Source organism: Camarhynchus parvulus, chromosome 9, assembly GCF_901933205.1.
Source record: "Camarhynchus parvulus chromosome 9, STF_HiC, whole genome shotgun sequence".
Taxonomy (NCBI): domain Eukaryota; kingdom Metazoa; phylum Chordata; class Aves; order Passeriformes; family Thraupidae; genus Camarhynchus; species Camarhynchus parvulus.
Window position 1 is genome coordinate 14,945,148 of NC_044579.1, and position 24,263 is coordinate 14,969,410.

Here is a 24,263-nt window from a genome sequence, read left to right on the forward strand (position 1 = left end):
CTGAAGAATTGGTGCAGGTCTAGTATTTCAAGGAGCAACTTTGTTCAGTTGATGTATTTATAGCAACTACTGTTGTTATGAACAGGAAAACCAAACCATCTTTGTTCACAAGTGTATAAAATGAAAACACTATCTTTGAAAATTTATTCTGAAGTACATATCCTCTTTGTTTTTAGGCAACATTTTTTTGTGAGTGTGAAGATGCATATAAGGGTTCCCTGTGTGAAGAATTTGATGCCTGTCAGAGCCAGCCTTGCCAGAACAATGCAACCTGCACTGATGTAGCACAGAAACACGACAGGAACAATTTCACCTGCAGCTGCCTGCCTGGTAGGTTTTGAATTCTTGAATAATGCAGCTTTGCTTGACGTTCAGTGCATCTCTTTTTGCAGAGCAGTGAACTGTGAAACTTCTGATGCCAGAACAGACAGAAAATGCAACAACAACATAAGGGCAGTGGAAGGTTCTTCACTGGTGAAAAATGCCACTGAAAGCACATGTGTGAACCTTAGCCCTGTGAGGGAATTAATCATAACTAGTGGAACTTTACCTACTAAAAACACAGGAGGAAAATTTAGTTTACATCAGCTTTTTTTTTTCCCCCAGAAGTGTTCTGTGACCACCACACATAAGCTTAAGTTTAGCTTTTTGGTTTTTTTTAAAAATTCTTAATTTTTTTAATATCAAGTGTCTAATGTCATTCAAATGACTCAATCATTGTTAAGTTCAGTGTTTTGTGTTTCTACCCATAATTATTGTATCCACCAAAATTTGTGTCCACACACTAAAAACAGTCTGTTGTTATTTAACTTTGAATTTCTAAAAAAATACGAATTCCATATGAAAAATATTAAAGAAAATTGTAGGTAAGAGTTTAATTATCCTATGTGTCTCCATATGCAAGTTTCAGAAACATTTATATGTGTATGTGATCATGTTTCCCAAATTCTGGTAGAAGAAAATGTTATGAAGGTAAATATCAGCACAAAGTGTAGAGGTGTAATGATTCTTAGTGTGTATCTCACCAAAAAACTGCTTTCCCCCCTTCTCTGCTGATTGTTTAGTACCTCTTTATTTCTAGTCCCTGCAATGTATTTGGGATGCTATTCCTAAATCATATTCTCTTTCAGATGGATGAAACATGCACTATAGGTGGTAATAAGATAGGACATATTTATTTTTATAAATAATTGCATTAAAAATAATTATTTCATAAAACCATGGGTGTTTCTCCCCCAAATTGTTTAATTTGGGGGGGGTTCCATTTGTTTTCCTTTTTCTCCCCTGCATCAGCTAAATCCTGTCCATGTATGTCCCCTATCTCACCTTGGGGTCTTTCTCTTCTATACCTGTTCATAGCAGTGATAATCACAGCTTACTAGCCTTTAACACCAGCCATTTGGTTAAATATACTCATTATGAAAAATTATTAATAATTTTTGTAGGGTTCCTTTTAAAAAAATAAGACATGTCTGTGTGTAGCTTGTAGTTTTTTCTTCAGTCATGCATTCAAGATATTTTCTTGGAAGTAATTAAAAACTAGGGAAGGGGAATGTGTGGTAGTTGTTATGAAATTTAGGTATGGAGTGTAGAATAATTTAGATTGCATTTTAAGTTTGTTCATTTTTGGGGGATGTGTTACAGACATCAGACATATGGAACAAAGCAAACTTATGGTCAAATAGTACAGTACACACAATCTGTAGCTTGTGAACTTATAGAAGCTTATTTGGAAGAGTTTGCAACTGTGCTGAGCAGTTCTTCACAGCTCCCACTTAAAATAAACACTCTTCTTGAAGCCCAGAAGTAGGAGCAAATGACAGACATTCAGCATATGCACAAATAATTCACAGTGTTAAGTTCTGTTTAAAGCCTTGCTAGAGATTATTGACTTGGGATTCAAATTGTATTTGAAAACCATATCAAAATGACTTTATTTTTTTGGTTATATGAGTACCAGTGAGGACCCAATATCTATTGTAAATTCACTGGTGATGTCAGAATATTGCTGTTGGTGAAATTCCACAGATGAAGTCTCTAGAATTCTGCTGGTTTTGTATGCTTCTCTCGTGAAGTATACATTTTAATTAGCAATCTCATTTTGTAAGAAATGAGAGACTGTCCTAGATTCTATTGCTTATATTGCTTAATTTGATTCAAGAAAAGTAATGGCTGGCTGAGCAGTATGTTTAGTGGTAAACCCTTGTTTTTGCTTCATCTTCTGAATATTGTGAGCTGTTTTGTAGGTTACACTGGAGAGCTGTGCCAGTCAGAGATTGATCATTGCATCCAGCAGCCGTGCCAGAATGGGGGGACCTGCTCATCCCACCTCAATGGATTCAGCTGTCAATGCCCAGAAGGTAACCAGCAAACTCCTCTTTAGTACTTTGTTCAAAGTGCTGTTTTTACTCTAAATTTTCAATTATATTGATGTAGAAATGTATATTTAATTTTTTTTTAATTGTGCCTTAGCTTGTAATTGTAGGCAGAAAAGAAAATTAGATGAGAAATCTTGGGATAATCAGCAGCAGGATATGAAGTGTTGTAGGAGTTTAGTGTTTCAGTGTATATGTGGTGCAGAAATGTTCTTTATTTCTACAATAGAAACCAGGCTCCAGCACTGATGAGAAAGGTGAATTTGAGGAGACTCAGGGTGTGATCTGATTTTTATGTTGTCCACTAAATATGTGAGAAAAGATGCCTCCCTTGTAGTATTTGCACTTTTCTGCACATGGGCCAGTTGGCTAAAATGTATGTAAAAGTAAAAACTAAAGGAATTATTTCAATCCCAAAAGTTTTTACTTAATTCTCCTTTCCATTTGGACATATTCCTTTCTTGACATGAAAGCTTCTCACTGATTCTCACTGGTAAATCTTGCAAATGTGAAACAAGGACACCCCAATGCCAGAGTGTGCTTTCATAACACTGTGCTGACTGCAATGACAGATCCCTAAATTGCGCATGAAAAAATTATCATGAGTGGAAGTTTTCAATTATGAAGCCTCCTATTAGTTATTTATAATTAAGATTGGAACTTTGAACTAATTATACTTCTGTCCTTCCTTGATCTGTGGATGTTGGTTTTGTTCTACCAGTACTTTAATGCTTGCTCTAAGGGTGCAACTCTTTGATAACTGCTCTGGTAATATCTAAATGCTTAATAATAAAGATTATTTGTAGTTTCTTCAGGCTGATTCCTTGCTTTTCTAGAGTGCTATGCTTCAAGACTGAACTGCTGTGTTGAAACTGACATATTGACAGGCATGCAGATCCTACTTGTGGAAAATTCTTGGAAATTGTTTCCCTTATAAATAGTAGTGAAATTCAGGAGAAAAAATATTAGATGTTAGACTTGGTCTAAAATTTACTTGCGATTTCCCAAAGAAATTTTTAAGGAAGATTTGAGAATCTGGAAGGAATGTTCAAGAATCTTTAAGGAAGCAGTGCAGGCAATGACCTTTCCAATAATGTTGGGAAGAGCAGCTGCTGGGATTTTTGGTTGTTTTATGTCTGCCATACGTGTTTCTGTGTGTGGCTCATTAATTGCTTGCTCCTGCTGCCCTATTAATGAATACGCTGATCATAGCCCAGCCTCACTCATGATGCCCTGTTAATGAATATACTGATCATGGCCCAGCTTCTCTCCTGCTGCCCATGGGGCAGGGTCACTGCTTCTTCATTTTGTTCTGGAAGGTCTAATGTCAATGAACTGAAAAATTCAGATATCTTGTTGGAAGGAAAGAAAGTTGATTTAACAAAATGCACTGTCTAAGTTTACTAATGACTGTCCCTTGATCATTCTTACATCTTTTGAGGTGTTATCCTTTCACAGAGGCATAATTTGGGAGCTTTTGTTTGGGTTTTAATCTCTGAAGAGATTCAGTAATTTTTGTAAATACAAGAGTAGTTAATTGAAAATTGCAGATGCAGTAACTTGCAAATTTTCCTGCCAACCTCCAATTTTCTAATTTAAGCAAGGTCTCTTGCTCTGCTGCTATTCTGCTCTGCTTAATAGTGATGGCTTGTTGAGAAAAGGCTTTTCTTTCTGTAGTGCTAATTCAGCACAGTGGGGAAAGGTAACCAAGGAGCTGATGTTTGTGTAGGAATTACAGTCTGCAGATAGAATACATCTTGGAAAAGGATAAGGAAATGTAGCAACTATCACACAAGGAAAAGAAAGATGGCAGATGAAGGAATCAGATGGAAACAATAAAGAATAATCTTGAGCTGTGCTTTTCTTTTACAAACGAGATCTGTAGTTCATGAAAAAGCACATGATAACTGACAGAAGGCTGGATCTGAGGCCTTGAAAAAGCATCCTATCTCAGATGTGAACCATTCTTGATGACTCTTTAGACAATTTTACTGTCTTAAGAGTCCTGTAGTAAAGAAAATTTCATGATGCTTACAGAGTCCATTTTCTGTGGGATGCACTGTAAGTTTTAATACCAAAAATATGTCGGAAAAGAAACTCTTATATGAAGCTGTTGAATCAATTGTAAAGAGAAAATTGGATTTTGTATTTGAATTTATAGTGAAGAAGCTTAAGCAATACTAAAGACCAAAGAATTTATTTAAAATTTTGACACTGTTACTTTCAAAATAATGTTTGGATCTTGTATTTTCTTACAATCGCATAGGGATCTTTGATTATTTTATTAATTTTATGTCAATAAACATACATTTAGTAAGTATTACTTTCAAATGTTGATGCAAAGGAACATTCTAAAACCCTGCATGTAGTAAACATGCCAACCTGAAAATGAATATTTGAAATTTCTATTCAGAATCATTCCATCCTTATCACTCTTAAATATCTCCTCTTGTTTTCTTCCACTTTTGTAGTATATAACACACTATTATATTGACAGTAACATTAATAGATTTTATTTAAACTGCTTGAGGTACTGCTCATCAGTTTACAAATTTGGTTGCTCCATTTTCTTTAAGCTTCTGGGAAGTTATGTGTATTTCCAAAATACCCTGAAGTGGAACTAAATATACAAATAATAATTGGAAACAGAAAATACCCCTGATTGGTATAAATAAATGTCGTTGTGTTAAATTAATAAACACATATTATTAAATAAATCAATGTAAGTTTTAGAGATGTTGAAGCTAGTGATCCTTACCTATGTAGTTATCAAATTCACAGAAATCTTTGTTGAAAGTTAAAATTAAAAAAAAAACTGTATGGAAATTAACTGATCATGTGGTGAGGAAATGTGTTCCTTACAGACAAAATTTTGTAAAATTAGATAGAATGAAAGACTTGGTACTTGAAGGTGCTTCACCCTTTGTGAATTTTGCTCATATGATAATATTAAAATGATTTAGTAGTGGGCTGTGGTTTAGAACAAAGCCAGACAGTAATGAGCAAAGTGCAGATCAATTATAACAAAGAAATAAACTTCTGTTGCAAGATATTTCTGAAGTTCTGTTCCACGCAAATTTGATGTTCTGATGATAAGTATAGATTAACTGCCTTCAGTGTTATAGGAAAACATTAATCTTTGATAAAAATAACTTGCATTCAGCTGGCCAACCCCATCAAACTGGCCTGGATTCTTGGGCTCTTCCTACATGCTTTATGTGGAGGTCACCAGCTTGGACAAACTGGGCAGAAATATTTTAATTTGGCTTAATACATTCTTGAAAAATGGCAGCAATAATGGATGTCAGGCATCCTCTAGAATAAAAGAAGACAGAGTGAAAACAATGCTGTGATAAAGAATTTAACATATATATATTACTTGAAATTCACATTTTAGCATTGATTTTGTTTTACTTTTGACAGTTTGATTTGAGTAGCTGCAGGTAACTACTGCTGGCAACATACTGAGCAAAAGTGTCCCAAAATATCTGCAAGCATTTCTGAAAATACTGGAAAGCAATAAATTTATGAATGCTCTTACAATGGCTTCTGTGTTTTAGAAAATAGAGTTTGACAGCTATAGAAGATGCTAAGTTGTGATTCATACGTGTTGATTTGCAATAGCATTTAGAAAATGCACATTGTCACCATGTGTCTTAATTGACTGGGAGAACAGAAATTATTTTCTGAGACTTAAAATAGTTTAAGTTTCAAGGTTTTCACTGTTTTCTCTGCTTCATTGTTCATGTAAAAGCCTTTTTCTCTAGTACATCTTGCAGACGTCATTCTAACTTCTTTAGGTTTACATAAAATGAACCCATTTACAATCTTGATCACAGGAAACTGGGTCACACAGCTGTTGCATATAGAAGATTTCCCAAGGTTACTGGTGATCAGAATGCAGAATTTTTCATATTACCAATAAGAGACTTTAGTTTACCTTAAGAACATTTTGTCGTTAATTAAAAATTTTTATCGCTGTTTAGTTTCTGGTACTTTAATCTAATGTTTTTACCTGGCGCCTTCCCAAATTGCTCTTATTTTTAATAGACTTCTCCTTAATGCTTGAATGGGTTTAGCCTCTATTCATCTTCATCAAGAAAGACTTAGCTAGAGTGAATTTCAATCAAAATCTTACAGCGTTTTAATGGTTTCTTGATCTTTCTGATTAGTAACTTTTTTCACTCTACAGAATTCTGATGAAATACCATTTAATTCTATTTCCTCACAAGACAAATTTCTATAGGAAAAATAATAAATTGCTTGTATTTCTTTTAGTGCTTATCTCTGCATTTCAAAGTTAAAAGTTTTGTAGTCCTGAGCCCTTGCAATTGACAGACCTAATTTTTCACATACTTGTAATTCTTGGAATTGGGTCTAATGTAACATTCAGACAAGTTAGTTGTTCTACAAGCTGTATAACAGGCAGTTCTGTGGTGTCTTCAGAAAATGTTTGACTTCCTTGACTTGCACTTGGCTCTTTTGCTTTCAGTGGTAGATTCACTGCATTATTCCTTTGTAGATTTTGTATTCAGTTCTTTCAAATTACTACTAGACTTTGCATTTCAGTCATGCCCCTTTTATGCCTGCAATGACCTACAGGCAGGGTTGGGTCCATGTTAGCTGGTTGAAGGGCAGTTCAGGGGATATTTTTCTGCAGATAAACAATGACAGTTTTTCTTCATCTGGAATTTGGTTCTGTTTTCAGTCAATACACCCCTGAATTTGATTTTTATAGTTACTTGGATTATTTGCTTTCAACAATTGAACTAGTATGGATTTAAGTGTACATTCAGAAATGCCAGAATAATAGATTTCCGTATTTTCTGCTTTGAGTATTTTCAGATATTTGACTCATGCTTGAGATTTGAACTTCCAGACTCACCTAAATGCATTTCACAGTGCAGTCAAAGATAGCACAAGGGCAACGTGTTTTGGTGTATTTTAAACCTGCATATGTTCTTGAAGTGCTTTGTCACTTGAAACATTAGCCATCTGCCAGTAACCTCCTCTTTGGAGGGAAGATTACTGCAAAGGTTGTATTAGTGTCATTGTGTGACCTCAGATCTCCTTAAACCTTTTTAATCTGGTTTCAGAGTTACTTGAGAGATTTCACTGGACTCACTGGCTGATCTCCTCCTGGTAATAGTTAAAAGTCCTTGCAGATTCTTTTAAATCTGACCGAGATTTTATTACAACAGTGCAGGCTTTGTTAATTTGCTAGTGAACCATTGTGGAATTACATCCTTGCTCTTGAGGTTTCTGTTCTTTGCAGTTTCTGATGGTTTAGGTATCATCTACAGGAGGGACCTCTAGTACAGGATTTCACAGTGTTAGTTTTTAGGCTCTCTCTGTTCAGCATTGCTGAGCAGGTGGTCCTGACAGAGCCCAAGAAGCAATTGAAGCCATAGGACAGCAACATGGGGAGGACAGAAGGCTTTGCCTGTTCTTCATCTGTGCCCTGCCAGACCTGATTTTCTCTCCTGGTCTGTTGCAGAGTTTGTATGACAAAACTTAAAAGTCCAATCTGTAGGTTATTTCTTTTCTTTCCATCTTTCTAGCTACTTTTCTTTTTGTAAATTACATTATTTTTTCCATACTTTTCATTCCATAATTCTGATGTAAGACTTATGGATATCTAAGGGAGATGCAGCGTTGAAAGTCATTTTTCCAGAACCTAATGTTTTGAAGATGCCCCTAAAACCCTGCTGCCAGTTGTGACCAAAAAAATCCAAAACCTCTGGCACTCACAGAGCAGTTGTGGCCTCCCCACCTTTTCTTAGTTCCATTGATATAAGTTTTGTTAACTCTGTGAGTAGATCTCTGTAATATGCTCTGTGTGGGTTACTCACCTTTGTTTATTATTCTACTGTAATATTAAGAGCTTTTTTTACAATTTAAGATATTCCAGGGAGTTTTAAGCCCGAAAAGTGATGGTTTGTACAAAAGGACCAAATACTTATTAAAAGATATATAATTGAATGGAAAGGACAGTTGGTTCTGTTATTTAGAAGGGTTCTGGAATCTGAATATGCTTTTCTGACTTGCTTTGGGATACAATAAGCATGCATTGTGTTACTACATCTGTGATGTATGTGTATGTATAGATACAAGATGCAGTTACTGTAATTTATTAAAATATAATTCTTCCCTACATCTGATTAAAAGTTCCCTTGCAAGAATATGCTTTTCCTTATGTCTGTTTTTTGTATGGTGTTGCTTTAATAAATCATTGTCTCTCCTGCTAATGAGTAGTTTGTTCTTCTAAAAGATACTTCAATTATTGAAACTCAATGAATGCATGTTATGTTTAAGAGGTTGTTACATTTTACATACACATTAACAGAGGAAAAATAGGTCAGTTTGGGATTTTTTTCCTTTTTTTTTAGGCTAGCCAGCTCCTGATCTTTAGAAAATCTCCTCTACTTTTCAAGCCAGATTCACTCAGAAAGCAGATAACCACTGTCAGTTTCAGAAAATATTTTTGCAATTCCCTGCCTTAATCATTTATAGTATGATATTAGCTGAAGCATCTCTTTTCAGAGAATGTTAATAGGCAAAATTAGAGTTTATTGTGTAAGAAGTCTGTATTTTTATAATATTCATAGAATTAAAAAAGAAAGGAATATAGATCTCTCAATGCCTTACTTTTAAACTTAGTTCTTTAGTTCTTAACTTTAGTGCTTTAGTTCTTAAAATTGTATGCATATCAGGATGCTTACTTACCAAACCCATTTATTTCTTTTAGGGTTTTTAGGAACCACTTGTGAGGACAAAATAGACCCTTGTGCATCATCTCCCTGCCAGAACAATGGAACCTGCTATGCAGACAGACTTGCCTTCTCCTGCAGCTGTAGTCCTGGGTTTACAGGACCCACATGTGCTCAGCTGATCGATTTCTGTGCTCTGAACCCGTGTGCACACGGCATTTGTCGCAGCGTTGGAACCAGCTACAGATGCCTCTGTATCCCTGGTTTGTACCAAGTTACATCCTCTGCAAATCTTCTAATATTTTTATATGTAGGTTCCATATATAGCTTAAAATTACTTCCTTTTCTTCTCAGTCTATAAAACAGATTGAGCAGATGTTCTGTTTAGAGCAGTGATAGGAATCTACACATTGCACTTGGAAAACCAAAAATTGCAGAGTGAGCACTGAAATACCCACTGAGATCCATATGGCTTGAGTGAACTCTACAGCTGTATTACAAAACTGTAGTCTGCAGGATAAATCTTTCCAAGGCGAGGCATCAGCACTGTTGGAATTACAAAATTTGGTAGAGAGAATGGGAAATGTGGCACTGATCATTTGGGAAAAACAGACAAGGTGACTGAACAAAGGTAGAGAAGGAAGAATATTGGTTATTCCAAAGGGTTTAGTTCTGCTGTCCATATTTACATAAATTGTCTCTCTAGACAAAAATCCAGCAGGGCTGCTCAGGTGAGTCCAGTGAGGAGACTCAGCTGGGAACTGTTTGACAGCACAGCCTGACATTCATGGGGTCTGTGCAGCAACTGGTTTACCTCCAGATTTTTTTCCTCCTTGTACCAACATAACAGGATATTGGGGTGCTTATAGCTCCCTTTATCCATGTTAGCAATGATGATTAGTAGGTGAAGTAGCAGTTAAAATGTCTGATAACCAGTGCTACACATCCACTGCTGTTTAAGCACTTAGAGAGTGAGCACCAATCTTTGTTTTCACTTGAACAATTTTGGCATCTTTTTTTTTTTAGTCTGTTCCTATGAAGCTATAAACTTGAAAACTGAAGAAATTAAGGATATAACAAATTTCCAGTGTACAAGGGATAAACTAAGGAGTGACATTTGATAGTTAGTAGCTCTGCTGTGACATTCACATTGTTCTACACTCCTTTCAGAGGAATACCTTCTCTCTGCTGCTTTTTCTTGTTGTCTAAGAAGCCAGTCATAATTCTTCATCTCTTCCATCTCAGTTTTCAGGATGTGCTTGTAGCCCACCAATCTATTTGTGGATATTTATGAATATGGGGATTTTTTAATGAAATCTACTTATTCAGCATTTTTAGGTGGTGTCAGAATTTATCTGCTGTTTAGAGACATGAAAGGGACCATCAGAAATATTTTGGGAGGAACTCACAAATTACCAGAAGCTATGGAAATTTGTTGTTGGAGTTGACAGATTTATAGTTAAATTACATACTCTTTTATAAAGGAGAAAAATATGAAAGTGAAATTCAGACAATACCACAGTAATGTTATCTTATAATGCATTTGTTGACAGCACTTGTCATTAATAGTAGGAAAAACTAGACATTTATCTTTCCAAGAAACCCAGGGAAGTTTTAATCTTCTTCAGAATATTCTTTGCCAGTAGTTCAAACAAAGAAAAGCTAGTCAAGTATTCTTGGTCAAATAAAAGCTTTTTTCAGAACTTTGTCACCTAAACCTAATTAGAATTCCATAGTTTGGTTTTTTCAAAATTATTCTGTCTCTCTCAGGACTTAAAAGTAGTGTTAGAGCTCTCGTGTTATGAAAACTTATTTTTATTTGAACAATACTTATGCTTTTAAAAGTTAGAGATGAGGAGCCTTAGAGGTGGTATCTAGGACCATATGTGGCATTTATTTAGTTAAACTCTTTTGTGTTGCTCCATGTATCAAAAAAAGAAAGATTTGTTTTTTCCAAACATTTTGTAGGGTGCTGTAAACTTCACTTTTAAAAATAACATTTTGCTTCACATAGAGGTGAAACTAGAGGCAAAATTAAGTGAGCTCATCATTAATCTGTCAATAGTTTAAAAACTTGGGTAACTTATTTCAGAAGGTCATTTAAGAACTGCACCTAAGTGGCATCAAGATAGGGGTAGACAGAATGTTTCCTCCTTTTATACCTTTTATGCCTTTTCATTGTTATGAATGTACCATTATGGGCTTTTATTAACTCAGAGCAGCAGAATTTTAATCAATTATTTTCAGATATTTTTCCCATGACTTAAAAGGATAATAGACAAATGGCAGTCAACTTCTGTGTAAATCAGCACGTAGGAGGCACTGTGACTGACACTTTGCCCTTGGTTTGGGTAATTATTGAGTGTAAGGCAGGTGAGAGCAATTAAACTTGAGGAATCCTATGTTGCAATTCCTAAAAAAACCCCAGACTAAAGTAATGGCTACAAATCATAGCCTAATACATTTTTGGTATGTCTATCAAAAAGCAGTTTGCTAGAGGGGGTGAGTAATGTAGTTTTGTCTCTGGGATATTAAGAAGCTGGATTCTATTTACAGTTTTGCCTGAAGAGACCTTGACAGTATCTGTTACGTTATTTGTAAAGTGAATGAATAAAATTTGGGTACAGTTTAGAAGCATTATCAAGGGTTAATAACAAAGCTATTACCAGGAAAGAAATGATCTCTGCCTTGTGACCTTGAGGCTTTCTGACTTGCAGGCTCTCAGTATCTGTGCCTGCTCCTTGATCATTGGCTTCTTTGTACAGGGGGCTTTCAGACATATCCCTGAATTCCTACACATTTTTTTTTTTAGGTATTTTAATGGAAAGGTTGTTAAATGACATTTTAGAATTCTCTTCTGTATTGATTATCTGACACATCTGAAAAACAGTTTTATGAAGTTTGGAATCTGTCACTTAAATTTTGTGTTCAGCTCTAGGATGCTGTAGTCTTTTTTTTTTTTAAGTATTTGACAGTGGATATAATTTTCTAATACAGAAACAAAGTGCCTAAGAGTTTTGCTTATGTGTGTGACCTGAACACTGTCCTTCCTTTAAGCACTGTTTTACAGTGTCTGTTGGATTTTGGATTTTCATCTGTGGTACTTCTGTCTCAAAAATTAAACAAAAGAGGAATTTTAAATTGTTCCAATTAGTCCAAGGTCTGTGCAAGTCTCCTTGCTTGGTAGGCAGTTTGGCTTCCTTGTTTCTTTGGCCAGTGTACAGATTTGAAGAATGATAAATGATAGTGGTTAGACTTGCATAGCTGCACAATTTGCAGAACATGAACAACCAGATATTTGCTACTAATTTTGTGTGTGTGTGTGCTGGCTTTCACTGTGGGCTTTCATCTAATAGCTCGTAGAGGAAAGCTAATTTGTATAAGCTAACCTGGAAGGCAGTCTAATATTTTGAATGTTCCTATTTTCAGAGTGGAAGGAAAAGTAAGTTGTTTCCAAGTTGAACATACTTCAGATGTCTGCTGAGGGGCTCTGTGGAACTCCCAAGCCTATGCAGCCATACCTGCTTTGTACTGTGTGTGTGATTTTTCATTTGCACATGAAACCTTACCTTAAGTCTGTATTTATATGCTTACACACCCTAATTATTAACACTTATCACCTCACCCTTTACAGGTAACAAAGAAATACTTAATGTTTGGACATTAGATTCATAGTTTGTCATGTTTTACTTCTTACCTCATAAAGAACTAATTCTAATATTCTAATATTCACTAATTCTAATTCTATTGTGTTCATTTGCTGGCTTCTCATCTAAAGTCTGTATGTTGGAACTAGTGGGAGCCCTTTGTGTCTGTTTGTAGAATGTTTATTTAGTCTCTGGATCCCCAACCAGTTTCTTCCTCCTGATAAACCTTTTTACTCTTTATATGCAATTGTTTTAATACAGCTACCATTATAAATTTCCAATGCAAATATTTAATATAGTATTTTTAGTTTTGTCTGGTCTAAAGTGGAGAAATATAGCTAGAAATTGCATGGCTTAATACCACAGTAGGGTTTTGGATTTGGGTTTTTTAAAGACACAGATTTTGAAACTGCACAGCACATGTAGTGGCCTTTACACCTGTCCTCCATATAGATATATATGATGGCATATATAGAACATTTGGGAAAAAGAAAAGAGAGGAGTTTCAGAAAAAGTGCTGCGGGGTATAAAAAATGGCTGCACCTTCAGAAGTAGTACCGTGGAGTATGTTCCCTTGGTTTTACTGCTCATGTAGCTTAATAGATAGTTCTAGGAGCATAAGTTAATTTTAGTGCCTTTGCAGAGGCCAGAGCAAGATCTGTCTTGCAGAAGTTGCAATTTTTCTTTTCTCTGTCTTTTCCCTTCCCACGTTTCGTAACTGGGGTGTAGGATATGTGAGCTCTGGAAGAAGTGACTTCAGGTTAATTCCAGTTCCTGACTGTCTCTGAGCCCGTTATTGCTTCTGTTTCCTCATCTTGTTTCCACTTCTACATTAGGAAAACATTCCATGCAACCAGACCATGGCTGGTGAGCATGGCTTCCTACCTTCCTGCCATCTGGAGTATTCTTCTCTCTTATTTAATTGCTGTATAAGCTCAGATTTAAGTGAGCACATTTATTTCCTGGCTATGTAACATGCAGCTCTGTGGTACTGAACAGCCATAAGTGTGAACTGATGCTGTTCCCTGCACAATAGAGCTGGCTTGCATTGTACCCCATTAGGCCTTCCCATAAAGATGGGATTTATGTTCTGCTGCCTTGATTGGGTGAAATGTTATGTATAAGCCCAGGGAGTCACTATTGAGGGGTTAGTATCTAAAAAGGCTCAAAAGATTTCAGCTTTGTTCTTAATTGATTTCTAAAGGGAGAGTAAGCTTTTGCCTTTCTTTTGTTAACCTGATAGTGCAGATACTCTTGAGAGATTATTCTGCTGTATCTTTTGCTCTTGAAGGCTTTGACAAACCCCATGTCTTCTCCTCATCAGCCCGTGTGACACAGATTGTGGGCTTCCTTTCCCATTTTCTCCTTCTGCAGTTTTTAACAGCCATGTACAAAGACAGTGCAGTTCAGCATGTAACTGAAGGCCATGCCTGAGCACAAATGGATTTTCTCTGTTCTTCTCAGGTGTAGCTTTTTCTGCTGTTTTTATGATATGTCAGAAAGTGATGAGATTTTATTTCTATCAGGAAAATAACCTGCTCTCTTCGAGGCACCCTTCCAGTTGCTTAAGAAAGGGGAAGAAGAGTTTGGGGATCAAGAGGAGAATGGCAACAGATCTGTTTCTGCTTTTGTAAAGTCCAGTAGCAGTGGGTAGTACCAGTGGGATGGCCACATAGAGGGAAAAAGAGGTTACATAGGGACATCTCTATTTTAAGGTTTTTTTAGGTTCCCTATCCATTCCTCAGCCTCTGAAGAGAGCACATCAGAATTGAACCTTCATTTTCAGGTTCTGCTTGAGTTCATGAAGATTCTATTACTAAAGATTTTTCCAATTTCATGTGGCCTGGAAAAGTTGCCCTTTTTTGAAGCTGCAATGCCTCCTGTGGGTTTTTTTTATCCTGTTCAGGACACGGTAGCTGGAGAAGTGTTATTAATGTAGGTATATTTTCTTTCTTTCTGAATACATCCACAGAAATATTGCACACCACAAAAGAGGCAAGGAGCTGCATTTGGCATTGGCAGGGAACATAAAAAGCAGCAAAATCGTAACACTGCTAGAAGGAGAGGAAGCAGCTACACTAGAATCCATTACTCTGAAGTTATTTATGAAAAATGCTCCTGTTTCAATCTAAATTCTTCAACAAAAATGTATAAATTATTTATGTAGTCTTTTTGAAGATATCTGTATGAATTCAGTGTACTCTACAGGGTTTATTTATCAGTATAATTTAAAGCAGTAATACAAGGAGAAATGCTCATTAAGAATGACAAGGTATCTCTTATCTCCCTGAGGAGAAGCATGCCTTTCCCTCAGGTGGTCCCACAGTGGAATGTTCTCCATCCCAGCAGTTCCAGCAGAAGGAGGCTGCTGGCCCCAGGGTGAGGATGTGAGGGTGAAATTGTGTGTGGGTGAGACCTGCCCTCTCGTGGAGAGAGGAAACATCTTTCCCTGGCTGTGTGCAGTGTCTGACAGCGTGGGCTGGCTGCAGCCTGAGGAGGTGATACCATAGTTCCTATTGATTTTGGAAACCAGACAGCTATTTAGTCACAAATTCCCTTCGTTGTCTTGGAAAGGTGAGAAGTGGGAAACATTTTTCTCTGAGAGTATCTCATTACATCAGTGTTAAACACTGGGAGTTCCCATCTGTTTTTCTTACTGATTCTCCCATCTGATTTTGGTGCTTTTATGTGTTGACTACAGATCTCACTACATAAGAATATTTCATATACTCATAAACTAAATAAACTTCATTGTAGGCTAGCAAGAAAACCCATAACATTTAGCATAATCAATGCTTTATTGCCTGTCTGACAGCTTTGGAGAAAGTGGTTCTGAAATGTTTCTTAATACCTTACTAGCCCAACTATTTGCTATGAAAGGGGGATTTTTTGAGAATCATAATGGATGGTATTGTCTATATATCTTGACTAGTACTAACAGTTGTATCTTCAAAAAATTTTGGTTTGAATTATCCATAATAGGGAGGAAGAGAGGGTGAATGCAAATATTGTCTGAAGGCAGCATTTATCCTATTTTCTATTATTCAATGAGAATTTTGGGGAATATTTAGACCAGGATGCTGAATATAGATTGATTGCGACTTACTAAGAGAATATGCCCCTCTCTTTGGTTCTGTGTTCATGAAAGATACCCTCCTTTCATATCTGAGTTTTGCTACTAACAAGAGATTACTTTAAGAAGTAAAATCACACAGAAGAATCTACACTTTGTATTTTAGGCCTTTTTTTGGTATCTGTATTCATGCCCATTGCATATTTATTGCAATGTTATTTGCAATAAATAGTATGTTAATTAATTTAATGATTATTTTTTTGAATGTAATGAGGAAATCAAGCTTTTATAAGCACATGAACACAGTTCCAGTACCTGGTATTATATCATAGACTACTCTAGGTCTGTAATTTCAACTACTGTTAGGGCTAATGATTGTGTGACACAATAAGTAATAAAAAAGGTGCTGTTTTCATGTGGATTAACTACTTCTTTCTTATCTCATAATACAAATTACTCTGTGGCTGTTAAGAGGCCATGTAGCTTTTCTCTGCTTCTGCTTTCTATGTTTACCTAGTCAGCCCATAGTACCTGCCTATGGCTTGGAAATACTGTAAAGATGAAAGTACTTTAATGCTTCTACAGTGCTGACATTGTACAGCATTAATGCTAAAACATGTAATCATTCTAACTACTGTTATACAATTATCACCTCTTTGATGAACAGTGACTTTGATGCAAGGATCCAAAGGAACTGGGAGATAGTCAATATTCCTGTATTTCTTTTAACAATCTGAGTGTGGGTATTCACATTGCTGCTTCTGACCTCTGCCACCAGCCTCCATCCTTGCACCTCATTGTGGTTTATCACAGGAGCTAGGAATTCTCTCAGAATACTGTGCTTCCAATATTTTCTTGGTAATTTTCACCCTGGGAACAGATGCCTTTAAAATCAGTGTCTTAACAAATATCAGTTTGCACAGTATATTTAAATTAACAAGCATCTGCCCACGGTCTATAGTTGCCTAATTGTTAATTTTTACTGCAAAGTGTTTCATAACTATTTTTGTTTCCCCTTCATGTGATTTAGGTTACCATGGCCTTTACTGTGAGGAGGAATATAATGAATGCCTCTCTGCACCCTGCCAGAACGGAGCCACCTGCAGAGACCTCGTCAACAGCTACGAGTGCGTGTGCCTTGCTGAATACGAAGGTAGGCTGGGCTTTGTTATTGTTCTCTGCAGTTTTTATGGCAGTTTCTGTTACAGAGATACCATTTCCTGAGCAGAAATATATCCCTCATGTAAAATTAACAGAGGCAAACTTCAGTATTGATCCTGATCCCTTAATCTTTATTCAAATTAATAGTTAAGATTTAGCTCCTCTGTGAATAATGCATGTCCTGGTCTGGGCACAAATGGATTTTTCTCTGTTCTTCTCAGGTGTAGTTTTTTCTGCTGTTTTTATGATATGTTAGAAAGTGATGAGATTTAAAAAAACCCATAACTGTTAAATAGACTTCTTCATCAGTTGTTGTTGGAGCCTTTACACAGAGAGCTTTCAAATTATTTTTTATTTTCTCTAGTGAAGTGAGCTAAAACATAATAATAAAAGATTAGTATTTGAAATAGATTAGCACAAAGGAGTAAAAATAAAAGCTTTATCTTGATTGTTCATTAGAAGACTGTAAAGCCCAGAGAGGGTAGTAGGTCTGTGACTGCTTTTCCATGTTAACTGCAGCTATTCTTAGATCTGTGCTCAAATGGAATCCAGCTTTGGCATTTTTGAAGTAATTTATAAAATAGATGAGAATAGCATTTGTTTGGCTATACAGAATCTTTTCTCTCACAGCAGATTTCAGCTCTAAACAAATTAGCATGTATCAGTGGTCTGTGACAAGTCCTTGTGGGGAAGGCTTAAGTGATACTTTTTTAGTGTATTCTGTGTTGAATCGTGAGGACACTTTGAATGTAATTTTACATGCTATTAGGATTATAAATAAATATTCTAACAGAATGACTATGCTTTAAGGAACATTGCTCTAGCATTTTCTCATTAAGCATATCAATCCTTATCTGTGCTGATAAGTAACGCTCACTTAACAGCTGCTTGAGGCTAAATATGCGTTTCACACTGGTGATTGCACTGCTCTTTAACTATGATACAGAATTCATCATTTCAGAGGCCTGGTGAGGAAATGACCCTCAGCTTTTCATGACAGTTTAAGCAGCACTTAATCATAATGTTTACCATAATGTTCATCTTCTCTTCTCACCCGACCTGTTGGTGGAGCTGCAAGCACTGTGTGCACAGCACATCGTGCTGGAAATGAAAGCAGGGGGCACCTGGTCCTGGTAGCAGCTTTTGGTGATTATTGAGCTCCCATCACTGCAGTACTTGAGGAGTTCAGTGGCACCAATGAATAGTGGCACGGAGGTATCCAGCTCAACATATGATGTGGGCCATCATTCTTGGCACTGCCAGCCCAGACCTGCCCCTCTGCAGTGCCCCTTCTGCCTCCACAGCCCTGGGCTGGCAGAGGGATGAGAGCTCTCAGGGCTGGGCAGGGCTGGAGCTTGTGCCAGCAGGTACCATGGGCTGCTGCCTCTGCTGCTCCTCACTCACAGGATGTTCAACTTGAGTGCTCTGCCTTTTGCTGCTAACACTGCAAATGTCAACAAAATGATTTTGGCAGGTCTGTAGTGAGTGTATGTGTGTGTGCATACATATAAAAAAGAATATATATGAATATATATATACATATATATATTTAAATTTTATCTGAACAGTAGACCCCAAGAAATAATGCATGCAGCAGTAGCATTAGAGTCTCTCTCCCAGTCCATAGGTGGGAATATGCTGTGTTACATGTTTTTATGCCAGATGCAGCTTGCCCTGTTTCCTGCAGGGCAAACCTGCTGGATTCACAAGGCCTACACTGGGCGTGGAAGGGTGAAGGTAGTGGCATGAGGTAGAGCCATCCAGTTATATATTTTTAACTATACATTTGAAATTTTTTTATTACCTTAGTAATATTCCTCATTTCCAGCAACAGGTAATGAGAGGCATCAGAATGCTTGTGTATGTTATTAAATAAGTTATTACATAAAATTCTCAGTCAAGACAATTATTGATGACATCTGACTGAAGAATTTTAGATAACTGATCTGTTTATGCTTCACTATGTGGTTTTCCTTAGACATCCAATAGTTCTAAGCAGAAATTGCCCTGTCTCTGCTAGCCCACAGCCTGTGGGAAGAGCAGAGAGGAGGCATGTGTGTAAAAAGTTTAGCCAGCATAAACCATGTGGCTTTAGTGTTAGGGCATCATTAGCCCAGAATGACAGGTATGGAGTCTGCACACTCATCCAGGTAAAGTCAAGTTATCACATGTACTGATTCCATGCTGCCAGTATCAGTCATGTCAATGGCAATTACTGATTTTTCCTTTTCAGGAAGGCACTGTGAATTGTACAAAGATCCTTGTGTTAACATCAACTGCCAGAACGGTGGCACTTGTGACAGTGAAGGTCTAAATGCTACGTGCATTTGTGCACCTGGATATGCAGGCAAGTGATTTGTGTGTTACACAGAACATCTAGCTGTCATTGTTCACTGTGTCTAGAGAGGAAGACAAATACCAAGTAAGACTGTGTCTCTTCAGGAAATGAATTAATGTGGGCTTTGCTGTATTGTGAGCAGTCTAGTGACAATGAAAAACTTTTGATATTGCTTACATCTGCTTTGAACTTTGTAGCAAAGAAGGCCTGTTACTAAAGTGACTTCACAAAGCTAACAGATATTTAACATGGCTTATGACCTTGCTACTTGAGACTAGACTGCATTTTAAAAATAGTATTTTGAAGATTTCCAGGTGACCCAATATACTAACTGGACACATTTGAAAATGCAAAATCTTTTAACAGTGACCTTAGTTACTGTGTGCTCAAGAAACCTCTCATTCCATTATCTTAATATGCAATTGCTGAAAACCCTAAAGTACTTGTTATGAATCAATTTACACTTTCAGAGTACTGGTAAGAAACTCATTTAATCTTTAGGCCTTGTACTTAGACTGATGTGATTGGCATAATCCAAATATCTGATATCAAGATAATTTACAATCTGATGTTCTGTTAGTCATGTAAGTTAATATTCAATGTGAGAGTAATAGGTAAACCCATTCATAGCTGGTTTATAGATCAAATTGTGCTTTTTCATCTCTTCTAGTTAAAGGACATTCTTTGGAAAATAATTAGCTTTCCATTGGACCCTGTCAGTTTCTCAGGCACTGATTATCTACATTATTGCATAGCATATCAGAATAAACCATGATCGTCTGTTTTATCACATTTTCTTGGGATGGAAATTATATTTAGAGAAATGAGACAGAGTCTGTGTGAGGTTAGTCAAGTCCCTTAGCCCTCAGGCTTTATTTTCACCCTATTGAATAAGGATAATACTTCCTTCTTGGAATCCTTTTGATGTTCTGAGAATAAAGATGTATTGCACTATAAGGAGTTTTGCAGCAAGGGAGAAGTTAAATGACTGAGGATGTACTCGCTACATCAGGCACCTGTCATACATAATTTTGGTTTTGGGTTTTTTTCCCTATGTAAGGTGAAGACTGTGAAATTGATGTAAATGACTGTGACAGCAACCCATGTCACCATGCTGGAACTTGCATAGATCAGCCTGGTGGTTACACCTGCCATTGTCCTCATGGATGGGTTGGTGCAAACTGTGAAATACGTAAGTTTTGGAGTTCTCTAAACATTTCTAAAAATTGTAAGTTATATTAAAGGAACTTTTTCTTTATCTCTAAATACCGATCTGCAGAAATACTCTGAACAAAATCATAGTAAATAATTTTTATTTTGGCCATCGCATTTGAAAAGTGGTTGTGAAAGTTACAAGCTTCTTTTTCTGGGCACCCTACTTTGAGATGTGTCAGACTGGATTGTCAGGGATGCTGTCTCAGAGCTGGGCACTCAGTTTGCATTTTAATTGTGCTCATGCTTTACAGCCTCCCTGCACACTTTGGGTCAAGTGTGTTCCATAGCAGTATAAGCACATCCCTAACAGGCTTGTATTGACTCCTGAGCACCTGCAGCTCTAGTGATGTCTCAGCAAAACAACTCGGAACTTGCTTACCTAAGGAAACTGGTGTAATTGTTCTTTAATTTGTGTGTGCAGGCATTTAACAACTTTTTCAGGAATAACTATTCCAGCCACAGGCTAATTTCCACCAAATTTGTTAGGCTTAAGAGAGGTTCCACTGGCAGGAACAGCTTCAGTGTGGCCTTCTTTCTAATTTTAGAGAAAAACTTCACTGGAAGGGCATCTTTATGGCACAGTGGAGAGTCCAGGAGAGGCAGAAAGTATGAAGTAGCCATGTGAAGATCTTTGTACTCACTGTCTTTCCCTGAGTTGTGAAGTAACAAGCTGACGGGAACTTAATTCTAATCATATCTAGATAGGCCATATCCAGCTCTTTTAAAACAGTGCAGCACTTCTGAACTTACTGGAGACAATGACAATGGAGACTTGAGGCAATGGTGCAGTGGAATTCTTTGAGCTCTAAAGTTTGAATCTATTTGTAAATGTGCTTCTGTTCATCTTTCCAGTTCTCTTTGCCTTACTTATTATATTTCAGCAGTTTGTACATAACGGTAATAATGTGATGGAAATTAAATTTAAACACTGCATACTGACTTTGTATTGGACCATCCCTCTGAAGGCTAGAAAAAGACACAAAGCCAGACTTACCAAGAAAGTGGTGTTTGAGTGGCATTTGTCTAAATAAATCACATTTTATCCTTTGTGATTTTCTCTTCCTGACCATGAAGGAAGCTATTGCTACTTAATCTTTTCTGTAGAACCACCCTATTTATAGTTTTTTCACCAGCTGGTTTAGCTGCTTGAAGTGACTACTTTAACAGGGTTTCAGGGTTATCTTCTTGTCAGACTGTTCTTTTTAATTTCCAAGTGCTTGTATATACAAGAAACTAGATAAGATGTATGTTGCCTGGATGAATTGTGATATTTTTTAACATCATCTTATGATCCTTACCAGTATTAGCAATTCCAATTAAATGGGATTAAATTGGTCTTAATTATAAAGAGTATATTCTTTCTTTCAAAATGAAATGTGTTTGCCTAAAAAGTTAATGGAGCATTCACTGTAAAAATGCTTACAAATGTCTCATATGAATTCTCTAATGCCTGCTGGTTATTTGTTAATATCATTACCTTTGCCACATTTGTAATTATTAATGTAGTTACTGAGGTATGCCAAACCATGTGGTTACTTGAAAACTGACATTATGAAGATTTTCTAGTACAGACCATGGTGTGCATTGAAATATTATTCCTAATTAATTTTATGAACTTTAACATAACAACTGAAAATGCTGTGATTTTGAGCTGTCATATGCTGTTTCTAATCTCTGGAGTACAAGATATTAATCTTTATATTTTGATACGGTGAGGAAAAAGGGAAGAATTTTTTCTCATCTTTGTCATCCAGAGATGGAAGACATGGAATCTAAATCAGAAATGTCTTGCCATATATCTGCAGACATTAGATCTGAATTCAGCCTAGTCTGACAGCCTGACAGAAACCACTGTGTGTGACAAATGTGCTGCAGAACAGAAATAGAAGCCCATCCCAAACTGCACAGAGCACAGCTGTATTCCCTCCCTCATATCCTGACTGGGCAAACTGCAGTAAAAGTGCCTTAGAAACATTAAATCACTGAATGATTCAGGCTGATCAAAACTTGACTGACCTCTGAAGATGATAAGAGAAACAAACAGTCAATCCTTAAACTCAGCTCCCATTTGTGGACAAAGGCTGAGCACCCCCAAGCTGGGAGGTGCTTCAGGACAACTTTCACTATTGTGACAAAGAGCAGCCATTTCTCCAAACTCCACCCAGCTGAATCCCACATGTTACAGCTTTGGCCTTTCTCACCACCTGCCTCTAGAACAGATTTCTTTTTTTTCCTGTCCTTGTACATTCCCTGTATTTCTGCTGTAGATGGAGATTTTACCCACTGATGCTGAACTGGAGATTGCAACTCAGGTGCTTGAATTATCTGCCATCATCAGCATCTTTGAGAGGTGGCTTCTGAGAATATCTTAACCTCCCAAAGCATGTGCTTGGAAGCCCTGTTCCCAGCCTGTTTGTGATTGAGGAAAGGGAGATTCTAAATCAGGGCAAAGCAGAAGTACATATGAAAAAGGAACAGGCACCTGCTCGAAATAACTTTTGCAGAGTGCTACATTTCTGTAGTCAGGATGATTCAAGTCTGTTCCTGTTTTGAAATAATATGAGACCATAGGCTGCCAAAAATGAACCCTGGAGGGAAGTACAGGTTAATTAGAAATATTCTGACCCATGCTAGAGAGAAACAGATCTGAGGACATAGGCAATTGATAGAAAATTTGTTTGGCATAGATAGAGTTTGGGGATCAAGAATATTTATATAGAAGATCTGGAATGCATAAATACAAGAAGCCTCTTCCAGATTGGCTTTACTTTAAGGTCTGCTTTGAGAATCTCAGGGAAATTATGCTTGGGAAAAGATCCCAATGGGCTCCTTACTGTAGGACCTTCTGAGGTGTCCTTTTTGTCCTTGAAATGCTGAAGTCTCTGCAGTTTGGTGGAGATAGGTATAAGAAAGTCTGTGTTTCAAATTACAAACCAAGTGTGTTTATTACATCTTAAATAACACATTTTAGTGGAAGGCTTCACTATTGGAACAAACTGCACAAGAGAGCTGGTTGTTTCCTAAAAGCTTCTGCATAAACCTGCCTGCCTTTAGAGAGCCTGTAATATAAAAATAACATAATGCAAGAATAACTTGATTTTCTGTTACTTGGGTTACATAGGAGATCAAACTAGATTGGTGTTCCTATATGACCTTAAAAATCAACAGAAAAAAGTGGGTGAATGTTCAACATAGTGCTATTCAAACTTGTAGCATGTCAGGCCTGGTGGTGTATTGGTAACAGAGCCTGGGAAAGTTCAAATTACCTATCTCCATAGTTTCAAAAGTCAGAACTATTGAAAATTCATATCTTAAAGTAGTTCTATTCAGCAGGACGGATATAAATTATTAATTAATGATAACCTTTTATTTCTTACTGGCAGATCTGCAGTGGAAGTCTGGGCATATGGCGGAGAGCTTGACAAACATGCCTCGTCACTCCCTGTACATCATCATCGGGGCGCTGTGCGTGGCCTTTGTGCTGATGCTGATCATCCTGATCGTGGGCATCTGCCGCATCAGCCGCATCGAGTACCAGGGCTCCTCCAGGCCAGCCTACGAGGAGTTCTACAACTGCAGGAGCATTGACAGCGAGTTCAGCAGCGCCATCGCCTCCATCCGACACGCCAGGTTCGTGCTGGGGGTGCTCATGTCCTGGGAACTGTTCTCAGGTGCCATTCAGTCCATGCACAGGGCACCCCAGTGCTGTTGGCAGAGCCAGTGGCCTGCTCTGCTGGGAAAGCA

General features: G+C 37.1%; 1 protein-coding gene across 1 annotated transcript in view; it reads left to right on the forward strand.

Moving 5' to 3' along the window:
• Window positions 1-24,263, forward strand: part of DNER (delta/notch like EGF repeat containing) — a 111,254-nt gene that overhangs the window by 80,349 nt on the left and 6,642 nt on the right. The window contains exons 6-12 of the mRNA XM_030954062.1: window positions 177-330; window positions 2,247-2,360; window positions 9,124-9,348; window positions 16,836-16,958; window positions 19,200-19,313; window positions 20,365-20,496; window positions 23,903-24,149. Of these exons, the coding sequence (XP_030809922.1) occupies window positions 177-330; window positions 2,247-2,360; window positions 9,124-9,348; window positions 16,836-16,958; window positions 19,200-19,313; window positions 20,365-20,496; window positions 23,903-24,149 (1,109 nt within the window). The remainder of the gene's footprint in view (window positions 1-176; window positions 331-2,246; window positions 2,361-9,123; window positions 9,349-16,835; window positions 16,959-19,199; window positions 19,314-20,364; window positions 20,497-23,902; window positions 24,150-24,263) is intronic.